The 17,720-nt window shown below is 47.0% G+C and overlaps 1 protein-coding gene across 2 annotated transcripts; it reads right to left on the reverse strand.

Moving 5' to 3' along the window:
* Positions 1 to 5: 5 nt before the first annotated feature.
* nt5e (5'-nucleotidase, ecto (CD73)) lies at positions 6 to 15,248 on the reverse strand. 2 transcript variants are annotated; one of them, XM_026308241.2, is made up of 10 exons: positions 15,133 to 15,248; positions 14,343 to 14,940; positions 12,156 to 12,378; positions 11,884 to 12,072; positions 9,611 to 9,808; positions 9,074 to 9,228; positions 8,610 to 8,718; positions 8,329 to 8,478; positions 495 to 695; positions 6 to 413 (listed from the first exon to the last, which is right to left on the reverse strand). In XM_026308241.2, the coding sequence occupies exons 2-10, from the start codon at positions 14,691 to 14,693 to the stop codon at positions 244 to 246; spliced, it is 1,746 nt and encodes a 581-aa protein (XP_026164026.1). In that variant the 5' UTR covers positions 14,694 to 14,940; positions 15,133 to 15,248; the 3' UTR covers positions 6 to 243. The 2 variants fall into 2 exon arrangements, with proteins under 2 accessions (XP_026164026.1, XP_026164027.1); XM_026308242.2 differs by lacking the exon at positions 15,133 to 15,248 and having other exon boundaries at positions 14,343 to 14,953.
* Between the last annotated feature and the right edge of the window lie 2,472 nt (positions 15,249 to 17,720).

A 17,720-nucleotide genomic window follows, 5' to 3' on the forward strand; every position in this document is an offset into this window, starting at 1 on the left:
AAAAATATTTTAAAAAACAGTTTTTACTTTGTGTTTCTCAGTACAGGCTTCTACTGGGCAGCAGTGTTTAGGAGCTTTGAGCCTTATGGTTCAAATGGAGATGTAAAACTGGAAAAACTGCTACTGGAGGGTCCTTTACTTTGAAAATCCATGTCCTGTGGAATTACGTCCACATGCGGCTTATAAAACACAACTGATTAAAAAGCTTTGCTGTTCTACTGTGTGAGTCTGGATGACTCAGTCTCACATGTTCCCACACAGAATCCAGAACAGTGGAACCAGTAAAACCAGTGGAGTGGCAAGTCCTGGCACTCCTGAAGCTGAGCTGAAGAACTTGATGCGTTCTTCCACGGACGGATAAACCTTCTGTCTCTGAGAGATGTAGTTGGACATCACTGTAATGTCCAAATCACCTGCAGTGAGAACACAATGGATTAATGGATTCATTTATTTTCCACAACAGCGTCAGAACAAACACAGTCCTGAAGCCTCACCGCTGTTGTGTTTCAGCAACTCGTCTCTGATCATGGAGAATCCGTCTCCGCCCGTCACCAAGTAGGACGGCATCAGCACCTTATAAACCGTCTTATCCTCCACGGGTTCGTAGCGAGGAACGCGGCACTTTGTGCACATGATGCTGAGGTTCTTCACTCGCTGCCCCGCAGGTTTGGAGATGTCGTACTCCACATGAAATCCTGTTGGAGGACACGGAAACATCAGCGCTCGCTCAGTGTTAGGATCAAAAGTCTTAATTGTTTATCATAGAGTTTATTCTCTGCTATATGACTAAGTAAATGTACATGTGATCTTGCTGTGTAATTGAACTTTTGACTGCTTTGAATGTTGACAGCTCAACACTTTTCAGTTGTGCATATGTTGTAAGAGTATATGAGTTGAGGAAGTGAAAACAGACCCGCTCTGGGTCAAGGAACTCGTGACACCAAGTGTTCCCTGTCTGAACTTTATATACTTATAAGGGCAAAAGTCAGTTTCCTTGTTTCTAAGGCGAAGGAAGCATATGTTAAAGGTCTTCTGTGTAACTATTGTGTAACCTTGTTTGCTATAAATAAAGAAGTCTGAGTGAGGCTTGGGGCTGCAGCCACAAACCAAGAAGAGACGTCTTCCTGCAGCCACGAGCTGATCCCAGCTTGAAAAGATGCAACGTGTCTCTTGTTAAATGCTTGAGTAGAACCAACATTTATTGGTGTTTCCGCCCGGTCTCCAATACAGCATCAACGGTGAAGAGGAGGACAGCGAGGACAGGACGCTGAAATCTGTGCACAGTAAGCCTCGGTAGGAGGTTGTGAAAACCCTTCCTCGTGAATTCGGCGGGAGGTCAGCTGTTTCTCTCCAACGTTGGTCCTCTCCATCGTTTCTGCTTGACGGAAGCCGAGCCAGAAGACACACACATCTGAGCTGGGGTAAGCTGCGTGGTTGGGGGTCTGGGACCCCATACAGTGTCAGGGACACTAGAAAGCAGCTGCAAGAGTTCGTCCGGGACGAACCCTATGTCAGGGACATAGCAGTGTCAGGGACACTAGAGAGCAGCGCAAGAGTTCGTCAGGGACGGACCCTATGTCTGGGACATAGAAGTGTCAGGGACACTTAAATAGGAAAAGCGCTATTCGTCTGGGACGAAAAGAAGTATCAGGGATACTGAAACACGTGTGTGTGTATGAGAACGTGTGATTGATGGTAGTTGACGGACTATTGTCGGCTGAGTAGAGCAGTGTCACTACCTATTTAAACTGTGTGTTATTTGTTGGGCACAAGTAAAAATTGAAAAGTTGGGTGTGGTGGACGGCTGTATCCGCAGATAATTAGTATCTGTAGAAGCTTGATACAGTGGACGATCCCCATGCTGTTGTGACTGATCATTTGCTTGTGCCAAAAGTTGCAACTATGGGAAAGGGAAACAGTAAACCCCAATTGGCTGGGGATTCTAAGTTCATGAACACTTACTCCCCTGGATCCGCAAGGTATTTAGGGGAATGGAAGAAGAAGTATGAGTTTCCAGGAAAATTGGAAACCTGCGCATGCGATAAATTGGTAACTCAGTTAAAAGCAGAAATGGCTATAGCAGAACCTAAGAAAATTGATAAGTTTAAACTTCAGCTTATTGAAGCAGTAAAGTGGCAGGAACAAGCTGAGAAGCGCAGACAGAAAAGAAAGATAAGAAATCCCTCATAGCAGCGCTCCAAGAGGACTCTGCTGATTTTGTTGGGAGGCCACAAGCACTTATCCAACAGGAGGAGGATAAGAAAAAGAAGCCTATGCCAGCCCAAGGGGAATTGGCGGCCCGAGGGCCACAGGTGACTGCAGCACCAAAGGCCAAGCCGGAGGCGACGGAACCGCAGTCTCAAGGTTCGTCTACAGGCTCCGCTCCCCCTCTTCCTCCTCCACCTCTCCCGTTCGGGTTTGGTTGGCTGAGTCCTTCCCATTCGCGGTCAGGGAAGCAGTATGGCCCTTACGGTGAGGTACAGACAGAGCTGTCAGCCATGGTCAAGCGAGATGAGCCATGGGGACCACGACCTGATCCCCCACCGTGGCCACCAACTGACCCGACTAGCATTTTTCCTGCAATTGAGGTGCCTAATCCTCATTTTGGAGTAAGTGGAGATAACAAACCTCTCCTCTTAGTTAGACGCCCATGGTCATGTAAAGAGTTAGAAGACGCAGTTAAAGGCCTGGGTGACCCCCTGGCTAATGTCCGCCAGTGGATTGTTAACTTTCAGCAGCTGAGACAAACATATAATTTAGATGGACAGGAAATTGAGTTTGTAGGAAAGCCTTAGGTCATAGGAAGAGGACGAGGCAGAGGAAGGTACGGAAGGTTCAGAGATGATGTTTGTTACAATTGTGGGCGTCCAGGACACTTTGCAAGAGAATGCCAAGAGCATAATCCTGAAGAATATGAAAAGCCCCCCCCACACAATCCGCGAGCATGACCGCCAGTAGCTCCCTAGACGCCCGACAAGGATAGGGGAAGTGAGGATGAGTTGTTAGATTTGGAAGAGATTGTTGATACATATTTTAGTTCAGAAGAAAATAAGGTAATGCCCATTAGAATGCTAAAAATTAATGGAGTAAAAATAGAGTTTTTGTGCGACACAGGAGCAGATAGGACAGTTTTGAGAGATAAAATTCCTGGAGTGACAAAAGGTGATAAGAATATTTTTGTAAAATCAGCAAATGGACAAGTCACCCCTTGTAGGTTTTCCCAAAGTTTTGTGATTGAGGATGAGGCATCTGGCTTTCAGGAAAAAGCAATGGCAGTTTTGTGTCCTAACTGTCCGGTGAATTTATTGGGCAGAGATTTGTTGAGCAAATTAAAAATATCCCTAGTGCCTACTACAAACGGGATGGCAGCCATAGGCCCGGGGGAGGAGATCCCCTCTTATGTAGTGTTGAAACAAGGGGCGCCACATTACTGGTGGTACCTAGATCTGCCCATGCCTGACCCTGGGCGCACAGGAGAGCAACTCCTGCGTCTACTGCCTGATCCTCAACCACCACACTCAGAAAGCCTCTCCCCAGAGCAGATGCATGTCACTCTCTATTATAAACACACTCCAGGTCCAGATTTTGATTATGTACAAAAATTTGAGAAGTTAGGACCACAGAGAATGACACTGAAGACCCTTTATACTGATAGGAAAGGAAAGGCAGTCTGTTCTGTCAGTCTTCCTTCAGAAGCTAAGCGTCTCTTGAAGGGATGGTCACCTAATCCTCATTTGTCAGTGTCTAAAACGAACGACATGCATTGGGAGGAGTTAAAGCAGTTTTTGAATAAAGCTGAGAGTATTTGTGATTGGCATGAAGAAGAAGGAGGTTGGTTTAGTGATAGTGTGGGAAGCTGTTTTTATAAAAATTTAAATTGGGTTGTCACGGCCACTCCCCGTACTCATATGGGGGAGGATGACCGAGAATGAGTGTTACTTCTGGAAGAGGTGGATCCATGTTTGGCTGAGGTGCCTGACAGTTTCTGGTCTCGAAACAAAACTGATGTAGGCCTAATGACCACTGCTCCAGAAGTTACTATCAAACCTAAATCTGATTATAGACCTAGGGTAAAGCAGTATCCCCTTAAACCAGACGCCCTTCAGGGAATCAAACCTGTAGTACAAGAGATGCTTGATGCAGGGATCCTGGTGAGAGCACCAGAGGCTCAGTGTAACACCCCTATATTCCCAGTGAAAAAGGCTGATGGGAGGAGTTGGAGGATGATTCAAGACTTAAGGGAAGTAAATAAGGCAGTTGAGAGTAGGGCCCCGTGTGTCCCAGATCCTCATACTTTGTTGAACCATATCAAACCTGAAATGAAGTGGTTCACGGTTGTGGATCTTAGTAATGCTTTTTTCTCAATCCCAGTACATCCAGACTCACAGGGATGGTTTGGGTTCACCTTTGAGGGAAAGAAACTCACCTACACCAGGTTGCCACAGGGTTATGTTGATAGCCCCACTATATTTGCATCAGAATTGGAAAATTGCTTATCTACATTCCATGTGCCCTCACATAGCCAAATTTTGACCTATGTGGATGATATTTTAATTACATCAGACACTCAGCAGCACAATAAAGACACGGCTATAGCACTGTTCAAACATTTGGAAAGAACAGGCAACAAAGCATCTCCAGAAAAGCTACAGTGGGCTGCTTCTGAAGTTGTATTCCTGGGTCATAAACTAACACCAGAAGGCAGAGCCCTGACTGAATCCAGGAAAGCGGCTGTTCAGCAAGCCTGTAAGCCTATCACTAAGCAGCAGATGATGCAATTCTTAGGGCTGTGTAACTACTGTCGACAGTGGATTCCAAATTATGCTCAGGTAACACAACCGCTGTTAGACCTAATTTATGAAACACCGATGGCCATGAAGCAGGAAATAAAGTGGACTCCAGAAGGTGAGAAGGCTTTCTGCGAGTTGAAAGAGCAGTTAGTGACCACACCTGTCTTGAGTCTCCCAGATTATAGTAAACCCTTTGTTCAAACTGTAGATTGTAAGGGGAAGTTCATGACCTCGGTGCTAACTCAGCTGACAGGAGGAAAGCAGAAGCCGGTAGCCTATTACTCTAAGAGGCTGGATCCTGTGGCTTGTGCTTTGCCTGCCTGTGTTAGAGCTGTGTGCGCCGCTGCAATGGCAATAGAAGCCTCAGCGGAAGTAGTACTTTTCCATCAACTCACGCTGCTAGTCCCACACTCGGTTGGCTTACTCCTGACAGAAACTAAAATGTCATTTTTGTCACCAGCCAGACATCTGTCAGTTATGGCGCTCCTAATGTCCCAGCCACATTTGACTATAAAAAGATGCTCTACACTCAATCCATCTACATTATTGCCCACAGCTGAGGAAGGCACACCACACTGTTGTATTACAAACACTGAGGAGACGTGTAAATCTCGTAGTGATTTGAAGGATGTAGCCTTAGCTGAAGGGGAAGTGTGGTTTGTAGATGGTTCTTGTTTTAAGAATGACAAAGGAGAAATCATGTGTGGTTTCGCTGTGGTGTCTCAACAGGAAGTCTGTGTTGCAGGTCAACTCCCTTCCCATTTCTCTGCACAGGCAGCTGAAATAATTGCCTTAACACAAGCCTGTCAGTTAGCAGAAGGGAAAAGTGTCACCATTTATACAGACAGTCAGTATGCTTTCTCTACATTGCACTTCTTTGCTGCACAGTGGGCCCGAAGGGGCATGAAGACGGCCAGTGGGCAATCAGTAAAGCACTCTATGCTGTTGCTAGACCTCCTTGCAGCAATTCAGTTGCCGGCCAAAGTGGCAGTTTGTAAATGTACAGCACACACGCGGGGAACAGATACTATTTCCGTGGGTAATGCCAAAGCTGATGCTACTGCTAAGACAGCAGCCCAAGGCCAATTTGGCAAATGCAACTTGTACCTCCTTGCACACATCAATCAACCCATTGATACTGAAGTTCTTTCTGATATGCAAAAGCGTGCCCCGCCTGCTGAGCAACAGCTGTGGCTCAAAGAAGGGGCCATGATAGAGCAGGATCTTTTTAAGGTAAAAGATAAACTCTGCCTGCCTAGAAGTCTCTATCATACGGCAGCTATTTTGACGCATGGGCTTTGCCATGTGTCAACAGGAGGGATGGTATATGCAGTGGAAAAGTATTTCTATGCACCAGGTTTTAATAACTACTCAAAAAATTTTTGTAAATCCTGTTTGACTTGCTGTAAGCATAACCCACAGGGAAACCTCAGGCCAAAAAGAGGGAGATTCCCTAATCCGGACTATCCATTCCAAGTTATTCATATGGATTTTATAGAGTTGTCACAATGTCAGACATACAAGTATTGTCTTGTTTTGATAGATGCATACTCTAAGTGGGTTGAGATTGTGCCCAGCAAAAGTGCTGATGCACTGACAGTGGCTAAAGCACTGTGCAAGAACATTATTCCAGATCATGGGATCCCACAGCGAGTCTACAGTGATAATGGTCCACATTTTGTGAATGAAGTAGTTACACAGATGTCTAAGCACCTGGGTTTTGAGCTGAAGAACCACTGTTCATACCATCCCCAAAGTGCAGGCCTGGTAGAAAGAAATAATGGCACTATAAAGATGAGACTGAGGAAAACTATGGAGCAAACGGGAAGAACATGGGTGGAATGTCTCCCTCTGGTAAAACTGTACATGAGGGTCACGCCAACAGACAGAGGCCTGACCCCGTTTGAAATCCTTTATGGAAGATCTTTTACACTTCCCATTTGTGAGAATGTGTGTGAAAAGCCTCAAGGAGAAACTACTCTAGCTGAATGGATGAGTAAGATGTTGCAGACTAGAGAAGTTATGAGTGCAAATAATCTGCCAAGAGATGTTTTGTCTCCACAGGTGCAGAGAGTTAAGCCTGGTGACCAAGTCCTGATAAAGGTCATCAAAAGGAAGGCCTGGTCCACTCCCACTGCAGTAAAGATCCAAGAGAGACCCACGTGGATTCACCAGAGCCACTGTAAAGTATTACAGCCTTTGGGAGCCGAGTAAGGTGGAAGTCAGCCGGTATCAAAACCCTTGGCTGCCGAAGAGACCATCTGATCCTTACTCCCAGCTATGGCTCTCCACTGGCTGATTCTGTGCCTAGGGGCAGCAAGTACTATCTGTCCTGCTAACACAGAAGTCATTAATAACACCACATGTTCCATGCAGCTGGAGCAGACCCTTGGTTCACTCCTACCATCTGTGCTGAAAATCGTACTACTACTAGTATTTTAAAAGGATGGACCCATGAGGGAGTCGTACAGCGGTGCTGTAGGCTGGTTGGGAATTTTTCCTTCTTGAAGGTTTTCGCCCAACCTCCATTACCTGACACCATCTCATTTGACTTTTATGACGTTGAATATGGAAAATCCCCTAGGGAAACATATACAACTGATGTGTTGAGTGTCAAACAGGAGGGAATGTTAGGATCAAAAGTCTTAATTGTTTATCATAGAGTTTATTCTCTGCTATATGACTAAGTAAATGTACATGTGATCTTGCTGTGTAACTGAACTTTTGACTGCTTTGAATGTTGACAGCTCAACACTTTTCAGTTGTGCATATGTTGTAAGAGTGTATGAGTTGAGGAAGTGAAACAGACAAACGATACACATGCATTACATCCCGCTGACTGATAATGTAATGTATCGTCTGGGTCAAGGAACTCGTGACACCAAGTGTTCCCTGTCTGAACTTTATATACTTATAAGGGCAAAAGTCAGTTTCCTTGTTTCTAAGGCGAAGGAAGCATATGTTAAAGGTCTTCTGTGTAACTATTGTGTAACCTTGTTTGCTATAAATAAAGAAGTCTGAGTGAGGCTCGGGGCTGCAGCCACAAACCAAGAAGAGACGTCTTCTTGCAGCCACGAGCTGATTCCAGCTTGAAAAGATGCAACGTGTCTCTTGTTAAATGCTTGAGTAGAACCAACACTCAGCACTCGGTAAACTATTCATTTGAGGACTTTTTCTGGTTCCACGACGTGACCGAAGGTTCTGGGGTTTTATTCTTTGGTCCGATCCAGACCAAACGTCTGGGAGTTGCAGATGGATTTATTTTGGTTTTGAGCTAAGAGACAATGCAGATGTGCGGCAGATGTTTACCATGGTAAAAAGTTCAGAACACATCAAAGTGGATTCCCCCTGAGGGGAACATGAATGTGTAAATGTTGAGATATTTCAGTCTGGAGCAGGTTTGTACTGCCAGATGTTTCTGTACTGGGTGGACAAAATACCAGAAACACTCTCAGTGTGACCAGAACCATCAGCCTGCTGGTTTTAGCCTGAGGAACTGGTGTGGACACACTTGGACATTATGTTTAGAGCCAGATACCAGACACTTGTAGGAATTCTCCAGTCCCCATGCCGTATCGTCTCACGGAGTGTTCGAAAGCTTTCCTCAGCGTGGAGCCGTTCAGCTGCACCAGGTCGAAGGTTCCACCAAACGGCAGGACGGCGATCAGGTCCTCCATGGTGATGGACCCTACAAACCACACGTCAGTTTTATTAAGTTCTCCTGGTGAAATGAACAGACTCAATTCAAAAGCTGTTTGTGATTAGAGGGAAGCACAGAGGGACTTTTGGTTTTCTGTAATACTTGGTCCTGGGACACACCGTTCCTGGTCGCTTCGTCGATCGATGTCCGGATGCCTCCTCCGTTCATGATGGAGGCGCTGACGTGGTTCCACTGGGAGCCGTCTGAGAATCTGATGTTGTGTTCAATCTGAAGGACAGAACAGTTTCTCAGTCAAACAATCAGCTCCAACAGGCGCTGCCTTCACTGACGTTAGAAAAATCATCTATGAACCAAACAAATGTTTCACTCAGCTGTGGGTCTTACAGTACTGCAGCAAAGTAATTTTTGAGGTACTACTACTTCAAATTAGAAGTATATAAGGTGATCAACACAATAATGTATCAATAATTAGAACCCAATAATATCAGATCCATTGATGTGAAATGGGCCATTCTGCACAATGAGTACTTTAACTTTGGATACTTCAAGTACATTTGGATGATGGTACTTTTGGACTTTTACTGTTGTATTGATACTTGTGAAGTCCGAGTTAAACATTTACCACGGCGTCACAGATCAGGTTTCCAAGGTTGCATTCCCGAAAACGACATTCCTGCATAGTTGCGTTCAGGAACACCAGAGTTTTTCCCACCACCTGAGCCGAGTAGTTGGCCAGATTCTTTTTCCACTCCTCCACATCAGCGAGAACCTCCGCATCTGATCAGGATCAATCATTTCATCTCAGTACAGTCAAGGTTTGCTTTTGCTCTCAGCTGTGTTGAGATTAAAAAGAACAATAACTGAACGACTGGTCTGAGTCAAACGAAGGTTCTGGATATTTACATGAACACAGCTGTGTTAAATATTCCTTTAGACAAAATAAAGAGAGGGAAGAATAACAGCTAACACATGTCAGTCTCACGTATTTTCCAGCTAGTTTCCCTGGAAACTTTGCTCATCACTTGCTAATAATTAGCTTTTATGTAGCTGTTAATCAGCAGGATAATTCAAAGAAAGGCCTCTGCTCTTTGATTCTAAGTCAAAAGGAAAGGTTACTAAAAAACACTGTATGTGCTCAGCTGCTACAAAAACCTGTTACCCTGCGGGACGGTGATGTCCAGCAGAATGGGGTTTCCTGTGGACTGCAGTACGTTTCCAGCGTAGTCAAAGGTCACCTTCAGATAACCCAGATATTTCCCGAAGGCGTAGGCCTGAACCACAGGAACCTGCCGCCCATCGTCCGACCTCACCATGAATGGATACGGACCTGCAGGGACTTCGGTGGACGGAGGTGTTCCTGAGAAACAAGGAGTGGGAAACTCTTAGCAGCACAGTTATTCAAGTACTGCAGGTACAGGACAAACTGAGGTATTTGGTACTTTGGTGCTTGGCAGTAACATCGACATGTGGTTCTGTTTGAGGGGAGGAAGCCTCTGTGGGAGCAAGAAGTGAAACCAGATAAAAGCTTCACATTGTCTGAGGCAGAAGGAGCATAAATTTGCACTTTACATGAGGTCTTGAATGCATCATTGTCAGCTTCTAATCGGTTTTTCTCTCCAAAGTCCAAACAGTGACCCACCCCGGCCTGACACTGAGTGGGGCCCAGTTTCTCCCTGAGCTTTGCTGCAGAAAGGAATCTTTATTTTCCTGCAGTTTCAGGTCCAAACCATCAATTTACCTCCTCTGTCTGCCCAGCAACACTTTATATGCAACACTGCAGAGCTAATGGCATGTTTACTCTCGAGTAAGCCACAAGTATGAAGGCTCAGGGTGTCGCACCCAGAGACAGACAGCGAGAACCGACCACAGCGTGTCAGAGAGAAATTCATCCACAAACATGCATAAACATCCTGCCCAGAATATCTTAACTACCGTGACTCAGAGTCAACAACACCAAGACCAACACCAATACCAAGTAAAACTCATGGGAAAACTGGAAAGAAACCCAGACACAAATGTGATGTTTGGTGTTTGTGGGGAGGGAGGCCCCAGAGTAAAAGGCTGGTGTCCTCTGTATTTTAGGAATCAGCTCTTAGACTGTGTGTAAACTGGACCACTATGAGCTGGGCCTGGTCCTTTGGTTCAAACAGTCATTATGACTCCTCATGTCTTTGACTGTAAATGACCCTTAATACACATCAGTATTCCCAGAAGGTGTCGCTGTCATGTTTACTCCTCTTACAATCACAGTTAATGAGTCATTAGCAGTATCATTAACACAGTATTTGCTGCCTCCTTTATAGCTCTTAGCTCGCCAAGGTGCGTTCGGCCAAGGTGCGTTCGACCAAGGTGCGTTCGGCCAAGGTGCGTTCGGCCAAGGTGGGTTCGGCCAAGGTGCGTTCGGCCAAGGTGCGTTCGGCCAAGGTGCGTTCGGCCAAGGTGCGTTCGGCCAAGGTGGGTTCGGCCAAGGTGGGTTCGGCCAAGGTGGGTTCGGCCAAGGTGGGCTCGGCCAAGGTGCGTTCGGCCAAGGTGGGCTCGGCCAAGGTGGGCTCGGCCAAGGTGGGCTCGGCCAAGGTGCGTTCGGCCAAGGTGCGTTCGGCCAAGGTGCGTTCGGCCAAGGTGCGTTCGGCCAAGGTGCGTTCGGCCAAGGTGGGTTCGGACAAGGTGCGTTCGGCCAAGGTGCGTTCGGCCAAGGTGCGTTCGGCCAAGGTGCGTTCGGCCAAGGTGCGTTCGGCCAAGGTGCGTTCGACCAAGGTGGGTTCGGCCAAGGTGCGTTCGGCCAAGGTGGGTTCGGCCAAGGTGCGTTCGGCCAAGGTGCGTTCGGCCAAGGTGCGTTCGGCCAAGGTGGGTTCGGCCAAGGTGCGTTCGGCCAAGGTGCGTTCGGCCAAGGTGCGTTCGGCCAAGGTGCGTTCGGCCAAGGTGGGTTCATGGATGCACAAAGTTTTAATAAACCATCACCTGTGAACCATCAGTTCAAGAGTTAGACCATCATTCAGTCGGGGAGTCAATGATGCTGGAAATGTCTGACAGCTAATCTCCCCTTTAGCAAGAAAAAAAACAGCATTACAAACCCAGGGTGGACACAGAACGACAATGCTAACAGCGACAGCTAAATAAGAAACCCAGTAGCAACAGTAATAAAGAAATTCATCTAATAAAAACATGAATCTGGTTTGAGTCTGGTTAATAAAACAGCAGCTCGGTGAGTTCACCAGGTGAGGCTGGTTGAAGAAATGGTTTTCAAATAGAGCTGGCAGGTGACATATTAGAACGACGTACAAGCTTGAACTGCTCTGTAGTTTTTCTGTGCTGGTTGTGTAAAACCCTTGGAGTTACCTGGTCAAATATGTGTTCATATGTGTAGACTGGCTATGGAAAGACAACTCCAGGAATGTGTCAGGTGTGCTGGAACATCTGTATTCACCTCCCTACCTGTGTAGAGGAAAGTGTTGGTGTGTCCGCCGATGACCACGTCGACTCCCCGGACCTTCCTGGCAATGATCTGGTCTATGGTGAATCCAGAGTGACCCAGAGCGATGATCTTATTGATTCCCAGCGTCTGAAGTTTGTCCACCTGCAGCTGCAGGGACGTCACCTCGTCCTCGAACTGCAGGTGCGGCCCTGTCCAGCAACATCGACAGGTGAGAGGACATGGTGCCGTTATTCGGCTGAAACAGAGACATCGACCACCCACCAACACTCACCTGGTGCAGACAGAGCAGACGTTTCCTGTGAGGTGTATCCCACCACGCCCACCCTCTGTCCTTCAATATTAAATATATGATAGGGCAGGTACGAGTTTCCGAACGTCGGGGCCAGAGTTTCGTCTGGTTTGATGTTTGCGCTGAGGACAGGACACCGGACCTGCTCCAAGAACGGCCTCATCAGTCCCTCCACTTTGTTGTCAAACTCATGGTTTCCGAAAGCCTGACAAACAAAGAAAAGTCACCAAAAGAACTGGAGGCCAGGCAGCTTTTACACAATACGCTCATTAGTTTTAGCTTCAACAGCATTTAGTAACGTATCACGTGATTCGACTGCTTATTTGTCTGAACACAAGCTGTTCTAACTGGATTTATTTGTTGGTCCCACAGGATTTCAGTTTGCTGCAGGAGGAATGATGGTGTGTTTTTTTTTTTTTGGTCTAAATCTGTTCTGTAGCAGACAGAAGCTCCTGAGCCTAAAACCATGACAGACACCAGCAGGGACGGGTCCTACACAGAACTGCAGCGTCGCCCAGTGAGAAACATCTGATCAGTCTAAGTGTGAACCAGAGCTCAACACCAGGTCTCCAACCTGAAACAGGAAAGTCCTGGTGTTTGCAGCTCTTCCCCGGAGAACCAACTCACAAACTACACTGTGTTTTACGATGTATGTGTCTCTGTTCTGCTTTGTTACAACAAAATATTCCCCTTGGGATTAGAAAAAGTGAAAAGCTAGTGTGTGTGTGTGTGTGTGTGTGTGCTCTAATCAGGCTCAGCAACATCAGTAATTTTAGGTCTTTCCCAGGTTTATTTGAGGATTTAGTCGTGATCAATCAATCAATATCGCTGTTGAAACTGCTGCTGTGTGTAACCACCCTGACCTGCTGGATTCGACACGTGTTACGACTTCACATTTAGTTTCACTCTCGTTCCTACTTCAGGCCTCAGCCTGGTTTTACTGGTCGCTGGTCTCCTGTCAGGGCTGTGACCACTTCCTGCTCAGGCAGGTAAACATTTCCTGCTTTTTCTGCAGTCAATTTTGGTGGAAACAAACAAACCAACCAATGTTTATCTCTGAATCAGCACTGACACGAGGAAAGCATTGCTCAGGAACTCTGCAGGGACCTTAAATCCACAGAGCTGAGCCAGTAAAATGTCCAGGGGCCGAGGCCTTTGGATCCAAACCAATCCATCAGGTCCAGTCGTTCACTGAGATCAGCCTGATTGATCCTTCATCTCTGATGGCTTTAGAAATTAAACTGAATTATGGTTTGAACAGAGACCCCTTAGTTTGATTTTACTGCATCAGACCATCATGTGCATCATGTAATGGACAAAGATTTGCTGTGCATTGTTTTCCATCTAGGTTTGAACCCACAAGGGCTGGACGGGAAATGAGCAGAGAACTATAAGCAAACAACCACATTCCTGACAAACTACATCCTGAAATATTTGCTCACTGTGGACCTTCCATCCGTGCCCACACACCAACATACTTATGGAGCCAATTCCATGTCTTTAAGTTTTGGCATTGTAAATAAAGTTTGGCATTGAAAAAAGAGGCATTGACACTGAAACCTCCTTTTCTGCAAATGGGGATTAAAAACATATTATTTCATTTTGTTTATTCAGAAATACTAAATACTAAAGCAGCAAAAAGTCAGTTAGAGGTTCATGTTAACAGATCCTGCTTCTTTCTGAATAAACTATGACACAGACTCTTTGTGGTTTATCAGCTCCAGGAGAACTTGGGCGTGAATTTATGTCCATGATGAGCAACAGGCTGAGTCAGTGCAGGGCAAGTTGACCGCTTCTCCTTTGGTTGCTCAGCGGACCATGGTACGCAAATGAGATGTAAATCACTGCATCATAGCCGGTAAAACGGTGTCAGAAAGTTGGAAGTGAAAAAGTCATTGGGCCGAAAAAAAACAAAAAAACAGGACGTATCAAGAGATTATGACTGAAAAACACCATAATACAAAAGATACAAAAATAAGATAATATGCTTTAATGCCCATTTGCAAAAAAAGGTGTTTCAACGCCGATGCCTCTTTTTTCAACGCCAAACTTTATTTACAATGCCAAAACTTACAGACATCGACTTGGCTCCACATGTGCTGCAGTGCTGCACTGAGACTGAGTCCTGTTTGTGCGTAAAGCCCGTTATTCTGCCCCGGTGTTCCTTACCATGGCATCGTACTGCAGCTTGTTCATGAAATGCGCGGCCTCTGCTCCCTTGTAGTAATTGAACCAGACGGTTCCCTGGAACTGGTCTCCGGCGTCCAGCAGCAGCACGTTGCTCTCGGAGCTGCGGATCTTCTTCACCATAGTGGCTCTCCGCGCAACGCCGGCGAAGCAGACGCTGGTGCCGTCGCATTTCCCGGAGTGCACGCTGGTCTCCTCCACCCGGGCGTGTACGTCGTTGGTGTGGAGCAGAACCAGGTCCAAGGTCGCCGATGCGGATACGGTGAAGTCCAGAAACAAGAGGAGAAGGCAGAGCCGGGACAGAGCGCTCCGCTCCGGGCGCACCGCTTCCATCTCCCCGCACCGCTGCGCGCAAAACACTGGAGGAGCAAAGCGGAGACTGTGGCGGGTCAAGGGCTTGTTTCTTCTTACATGACCAAATGTCTTTGACTCGCCGGCTCTTTGCTCCAACGGTCCTTATGCTTCTCGGTCTGAATGAAAGGAGATCCCGCTGATACCTCCGCACATGCGTAGCGGCAGGAGGAGAACTGAGAGTCCTGATGCGCCTCCTCTTCTCTCTCTCAACACTGGGCACAAAGACCTTTGAGGGCACAAACGTAGAAAACACCCTGACACAACTGACCAATAATATTTTCTGTATGTTTGAAGATAATTGTGTGTATGATGACTAAAGCTTAGTGTGTGTGTTCTTTAAATAACATCTGCTAAACCTCAGCTTGGTCCAAGCCTCAGTGTGACACAGGCCAGTCCTCATCCTAAACCACCTCTGTACCTGGGTACAGCCCCACATTCAGTCTGGTTTCAGCAGGACCGGGCTGAGTGGACCAGGCACTGAAACCCTCCTCAGACCCTTCCAGCTTGTCAGAGCAGAGAACACACTTGGCTCTGATGTTGTGTAATCAGCCTGACACACACTCGTACCAGCCACATGTACATGATGTCCATTTATAGTCAGAGCGAAGCAGCTTGTGTAAACTCAGTAACCTGAGATCCCAACAGAACTGAGTTTTTAGAGGATTACGTCTATGTTACTGGTGCCCCCCCCCCCGTCCTCAATGTGTGCTAACACAGGAGACACAGACTGAAGCTGTGGTTTCCTCCATGTTTCTGCTCCAAGTGTGAAATATGCTGCTCGGCTGTGCAAACAGGCCGGAGTCAGGGAGAAAATCCAAAAATAATAAGACCCCCTGCAGTCGCTGTCTGTCGGCACAGGAGCAAACGGAGCTGGTTCATTAGTTGCTGCTTTGGGAAAACGTGACGTCATCACAGCACAACGGCGGGGCCAGGCAGTTTTGATCTTCTGTTGGATCCTGTTTATATTGGTGATGTTTAGAGAGGGGGGACTGGTACAGACCTGCTGGGGCCTACGGCCTTAAAACAACCGTGTGAGAGCCAGAAACCTGAGAAATAAACAAGGAAACAGCAAAAGACAGAAAAGAAGAAGAGGTAACGTTTGTGTCGCGGCGACTGCCTGACATTTAACACACTCCCACACACAGCTCTGCCTTCCTCGCCAGCCTCAGCCAAACCAAACCGCACGCCATCCTGGAGCCGCCTCCTGGTTTCAGACTCCAAACACGAGTCGGAGCAGAGGCGCTGTAGTTACACCTGTGCAGCATCAGCGTGCACAGCTGCACACACTCCACACCGTCTGACTGCAGTGAGGAAAACACAGCGAAGACCCGACCTACTCACCAGCAGAATACAGATGTTGGAACAAAGTCCTGGCACCTCAGCACCCCTGGGTGCAGACTGGGCACCCTGCCGCTGCTGTTCCGACGGATTAGTCCCTCTGCTTTTAAGACGCTGATGAAAAGGGTGAAAATCCGCCCGACGATCTGCATCAGTGTCTGTGCAGGAACAATCACCTCATTCATGAAGCTGAGGAGTGAAGGCCCAGACACAGTCACATGAAGCTGTGAATGTAAAACAGGAGAAGAGAGAAAACTCACGGGTCTGTTGAAGAAACGTTGGCAGCCTCCTCTGCTCTGTGCCACAGGCCCCACAGACAACAACACAATACAACACAACAACACACTATAACTGATGTGCTCCTGTTATTATTGTTATTATTATTATAACGTGATATGTTGGAATTAAACGTGTATGTTAGCCAGCACGTGCTGAGATTCACCATCTCAGGGGTTAATAACTGTATTAAACTATTAAAACAAATGTTTGACTTTCATGAGTCAAGGAAACTTTTATTACCAACAAGAAGTGACGAGCTGCAGCTCTGCTCCGGCACACCCGACCACACCTGGTTTATCAGCCTCAGGGGAGATCCAGCAGCATTTGGCTGCTGGTCTGTGGGTTTGTGCCCTCCCTGCTCCTTCTCATTCAATCATGGGAAACACGGTGTGGAGGGTCTCGGGGCACTAGAGGGCAGCAGAGGGCAAGAAAATCCTCCACACGGGGCTCACACAAAACACTGCAGTGTAACATAAAGACGTTAAGACTCTTCGGCCTGTTTTTAAATATTAACCGGTGAGATGATGGGTGCTCAGAGCTGGACCAGTTCCTCAGGGATCTGACCCAGTGCAGCTGAAATGCCTGTATTCACTGAGCGTGTGCAGGAGGACCAGGCCTGACCAAATCCAAACCTGGAGACCACAAGAATTTTGTTTGTAGTCATGAAGAGTTGACATTTTGTTCCAGTCTCAAGTATTTTGAGAAATGCCAAAGGCCCCCCTGCAGCCCTGCACACTGGTTATACATATGCTGTGCTTGAATTCCCTGCAGGACATTGTATTGGCAGGCACCCCTGTAGCTTTAGAGGGTGGAGGTCCACCCTGGGGCCTTTGTTGCATTTCCCTCCTCTTATCTCTCCAGCGATGACAAAGGAATAAAGGCTGTGAACAGTCACTGTGAAAACACAAAAGGGCACTAAAGGGTCGAGGCAGAATTTGTTGACTGGGGAGAAATTTGCCTGTGAAGTTTCCTCCTCGTCCCCTGGGAGGTCAGAGGTCTGCTGGAGGTCGGCCCCGCTGCTGCCCGAGGAGATTAACAGACCGTATCCATTAAGACAGACACTAATTACCACCGTGGCAGGTAGTTTACAGCCGGCTTCATTAAGGCACGGTACTTAAATCAAGTCAGACAATTATCCAATTAGGAGAAGAGAGGAGGAGGAACAGCTGCCCACAGAGAGCTCATCACCGTCTGACATGACTCCTGTTTGTTTCATCAAAGCTCTGACACGACGACACCGTTGTTGACGACTGAAAGATTAGATTAGATGGCACTTTATTGATCCCAGCAGGGGAATCCAGGTCCCACAGCAGCAGGAAAGTCCCAATAAAGATGGGCAAATACCAAAGCAGAGCATCACTGCAACGTAAACACAGGTAGAAATCCATG

The sequence above is a fragment of the Mastacembelus armatus genome, unplaced genomic scaffold, assembly GCF_900324485.2.
Source record: "Mastacembelus armatus unplaced genomic scaffold, fMasArm1.2, whole genome shotgun sequence".
Taxonomy (NCBI): domain Eukaryota; kingdom Metazoa; phylum Chordata; class Actinopteri; order Synbranchiformes; family Mastacembelidae; genus Mastacembelus; species Mastacembelus armatus.

Bases quoted from the DNA above. Each gene is read 5' to 3' on its own strand.
- nt5e (XM_026308241.2), bottom strand. From the start codon at position 14,693: ATGGAAGCGGTGCGCCCGGAGCGGAGCGCTCTGTCCCGGCTCTGCCTT. The intron at 12,073-12,155 runs GTGAGTGTTGGT...GTTGCTGGACAG, and splicing joins GTCTGCTCTGTCTGCACCAG to GGCCGCACCTGCAGTTCGAG. The intron at 414-494 runs GTGAGGCTTCAG...TTCTCACTGCAG, and splicing joins GTTGCTGAAACACAACAGCG to GTGATTTGGACATTACAGTG.